This window comes from Nansenia antarctica (assembly GCF_963989245.1).
Source record: "Nansenia antarctica genome assembly, chromosome: 20".
Taxonomy (NCBI): domain Eukaryota; kingdom Metazoa; phylum Chordata; class Actinopteri; order Argentiniformes; family Microstomatidae; genus Nansenia; species Nansenia antarctica.
Window position 1 is genome coordinate 7478895 of NC_137693.1, and position 3899 is coordinate 7482793.

The following is a 3899-nucleotide window of genomic DNA, read 5'->3' on the forward strand; positions in this document are numbered from 1 at the left end:
GCATTCAAAGACTGACGCTTTTACCCAAAGCGACTTACATTGCAGTGAGTGCATAAATCCTTCAGTATATACAGTCCCAGCGGGGAATCAAACCCTCGAGCGTTGTTAGCGCCGTGCTCAAGAATACGGATGTGTGTGTGTGGGGGGAAAAAAGAAAAGAGATTCTCTCTAATTACCACTGGAAAACATTGTTAAACGCCAATCTATCTGGGTGATTACAGCGTACGTGGAGAGGCGCGGCGGTGATCCACGCCGTTCGTTCCCCTGATGGATAACTCCGACGAGTTACGGGGAACTCTGGTCTGCTGAGAGCGATATCGTTACAGTCCTGCTTAATAAGGTCATGAAGGCCAATAAAACGAGTGAGAGTGCCGTCGTCGTCGATTCTGAAAAGGTGAAAGTTTTTTTTTTTTTCAGGGTCCGTGGGGGGCTAGGGATGGGGGCACGCTTTGTTTAAGGGGGGGGGGGGGGGGCATGAAACATTCCACTTGTTTTTTTTTCTTTAAAAATATCATCATCATCATCAGAAGTGCAAACACAAACACAAACACAAAAGGGGGAAAAAAGGCATCCCATTGTTTTTGGTTTTAAGGCGGGGCTACGTAGGCAGAAGAACACTTCTGTTCTTCAAAAGAAATCCTTTGCTCTCCCTCCAACCTCTCCTCTCCTCCCATCCCGTCCGTCTCTCTGTCTGTCCGTCCCTCCCTCCCTCCCTGTCCGTCCGTCCGTTCCCCTATTTCAAGCGCTCTATGAGTTCCTGTGTGAGGCCGAGGTTGAGCAGCTGCATGGTGGAGAGCTGGGCCAGGTGGGGGTGTGAGGCCTTCAGCAGCCGCTCCCAGCACAGCTCCAGCAGGCTGGGCACGGCCAGCCAGATCTTAAACAGGGAGCCAGTCCGCTTGTTCTCCTGGATGTTCACCACGCCACCGTGGATGTACATGCAGCCAGCCGGGGTGACGGCAGCACAGTGGGAGTAGGCGGGCTCCGGCATCACCGCCGGCAGTTTGGTCCACTGGAACGTCTGCAGGTTCATCTTCCACAGGTCCGCCAGGATCAGCCCCCCGCGGTTGTACCCGCCGCACAGGAACACGTCGTTTCTTAACTGCACACAGCTGTGACCTCTCCTAGGAGCCGGGTACCCTATTTCATCATCAGGCTTGGTGGCGATCTCTTCCCACGAGTTGGTCTCCAGATTGTAGGCGTGAATCTTGTCCAGAGGGAAGGACGTCCAGGAGGTCCCCCCTCCCAGGATGTAGATCCTCTGTCCGTCGTGTGCTATCTCATGCCTGTACCGTTGCCCCGGCAGGTCGTCCAGGGGGTTGTTGGGCTTGAGGTGGATCCACTCCCTGGTGGTCAGGTCCAGCCTGTGCAGGTCTGTGCTGAAGGTTGCAGAGAATAGGAAATGTTAGAATAGGTATAGCATAGCATAGAGTACAGCACAGTGTTTTATTTGTACAGTATACTATAGTATAGTGGATAGTGTACATAGCCTTTATTTATGTAAACCAGCTCCTTTCCCTTCTTCTTTTTTTTTCTTTCCTAGCACCAGGGGAGCCCCCCCTCCCAAATGTCGTTGTTTGGTACCTGTACTATATCAATGACAATAAAGACCATTCATTCATTCAAGATGTACCCTGCTGTGGTTCCTCCAAACACATACAGGAAGCCGTTAATGATGGCCATGCCCTGTCCGTATATTCTGTTGGGCTTCTTCCCTCGGCAGTTGAGCAGCGACCACCGCTTGTACTTGACGTTGCAGACGTGGACGTTGTTCCCGTTGTTCTCCCCGAACGGGATCCCGCTGCCTCCGAATACGAACAGGTTGTTGCCGTGCAGAACGGCGGCTGACATGGAGGCCAGCTCCATGGGCATGGAGCCCTCTGTGCGGATCTGTTGCCAGGTGCTCGTGGCGAAGTGGTACCTCCACAGCTCCCTGAACTCGTCGTAGTCGGGGTTGTTTATGTACCCTCCGAACACGTACAGGTTGATGACCTGCTACTCGGAGAGGAGGCCTCTCTGACAGCTTCTCGAATATATTCAGCTGGTCCTCCATCGTTTCCCCAGATCCAAGTCAACCGAAGAAAAAAAAAAAGTTACATAAAATCTAGACAGAATCCTACTAACACATGACAAATATGAACACTCGAAAACATTCGAAAAATGCACACCGGGCTGTGCATCTACGGACCAATCAGAGAGCGCCCCCCCCCCCTTCCTGAAGTCCAGCGCCCCCCCCCCCCCCCCCCCTTCCTGAAGTCCACGGTCAGCTCCTTAGTTTTGCTGATGTTGAAGGAGAGGTTATTTTCTCTTACCTCTTCCCTGTCTCATCGTTGTTAGTGATCAGACCAACCACAGTGGTGTCATCAGCAAACTTGATGATGGAGTTGAATGAATGAATGAATGGTCTTTATTGTCATTAATACAGTACAGGTCCATACATGGGCGTCAGCAGCTTTTTGAATGTGGGGGGGCCACTTATTTTTCGGGGGGTCTGGGGGTCCTCCCCCCGAATTTTTTTAAATAGTAGATTCAATTTCCTGCATTCTGGTGCATTTTACACCCAAAATAATCTCCCTCTTTCTTTGTTTTTCCTTGGAGCTGGCATGGTCTGCAATTACTGACTACTATTATGTTTTGGTTTTACTCACAGAGGCCTGACACTGACACGTGGCATTTTTTAGGTACTTTATTAAATATGAAGATTCAAAAAGAATCAAAGAGTGAATTAGAAAAGAATGAGGTAACTTTGAGTCAACAATTGAATAAAAAGTTATGAGGAAACATAAAATATGTACCTAGGCTACTCAGAGCCTATTACAATCAAACTTAGCCCTCTTCAGTGCATTGCAGAGCATACAACTATAACAAACAAACAAAATCAAAGAGTGAATTAGAGCTGTCTCCACTGCCCCTGCCTGCTGCCCCTGCCTCTGACTCACTCTCACTCTCAACCACCTATATCAGGAGAAATGGGGATGCATTGAGCACTTGTTCATATTGTTTTTCTCTAATAGAACATTTGACATAGAAATACAATCATCAATACAAAAAATACAATCACAAGCATTTTAGAAATAGAAAAATAAATGGAACAGGTGTTTTCTTCTTATTTTTTAACCCTAGCTCAAACAATCAGATGCAAAATGGATTCTTTGGGTGGGTGCAATGGCCAAATTAAATAGTGCAAATGCTCAGGGCAATGAACACGGGCAGGAGATGCAATAATGACAGGACAGGTAAGCACTGTGAGGTGTTTGTCGCCATTCTGTGCTTTTGATGACATTTCGCCTGTGTCTGTTCTGCATTTAAACATGTCTAACCGCACTAGTAATGCCTAACAAAACTGCTAGTGCCATATAGCTGATCTAGCTCGTATTTGGTTGCTAGTAGGCTATGCTAATTCTATTGCTAATACAGAGAATGTCTCATAAGGTGCTAACATTCTTATCAGAAAAGCTGGCTGTGTTTGACCTTGGGAGAACGCAATGTTGCTGTTTGGCCACTCACGGGAAAACTTGGATGACTTTGACTTACTTTTCTCTTCTTAGAAAAAAAAAATCCTTATATCCATCTTGGTGGATGATCTAAATATCGTCTTGCCTCAGTCTGAATGTTTTGAATCTGCGTGCGTGTCTGATGCTGCGTGCCGTTAAAAACAGAAGTAAAACGCGGAGTGGATCTCTGGATATGGGCAATCCCCTACTCATAAAGTGGAACGGATTTGATTGTGAAGCAATGAAAATAACGCTGACCAGTCATGCAACATATTTTTGATGGCAAATGTGGGGGGGTCCAAACGACCTTGTTTCAAAGGTGGGGGGGACACGTCCCCCCCCAAATATATGGTGGTGACGCCCATGGGTCCATACAACGAAATTTAGGAGGGGGGGCTCCCCTGGTGC

The 3899-nt window shown here is 47.9% G+C and overlaps 1 protein-coding gene across 1 annotated transcript; it reads right to left on the minus strand.

Annotated features, from left to right (window-relative positions):
- Nucleotides 1–733: 733 nt before the first annotated feature.
- On the minus strand, nt 734–2177 carry LOC308174318 (kelch domain-containing protein 10-like; the record flags this gene model as incomplete). Its single annotated transcript, XM_080549397.1, has 3 exons — nt 734–1376; nt 1631–1992; nt 2166–2177. 3 exons carry the CDS (start codon nt 2175–2177, stop codon nt 734–736), a joined length of 1017 nt encoding a protein of 338 aa, XP_080405523.1.
- Nucleotides 2178–3899: the final 1722 nt, after the last annotated feature.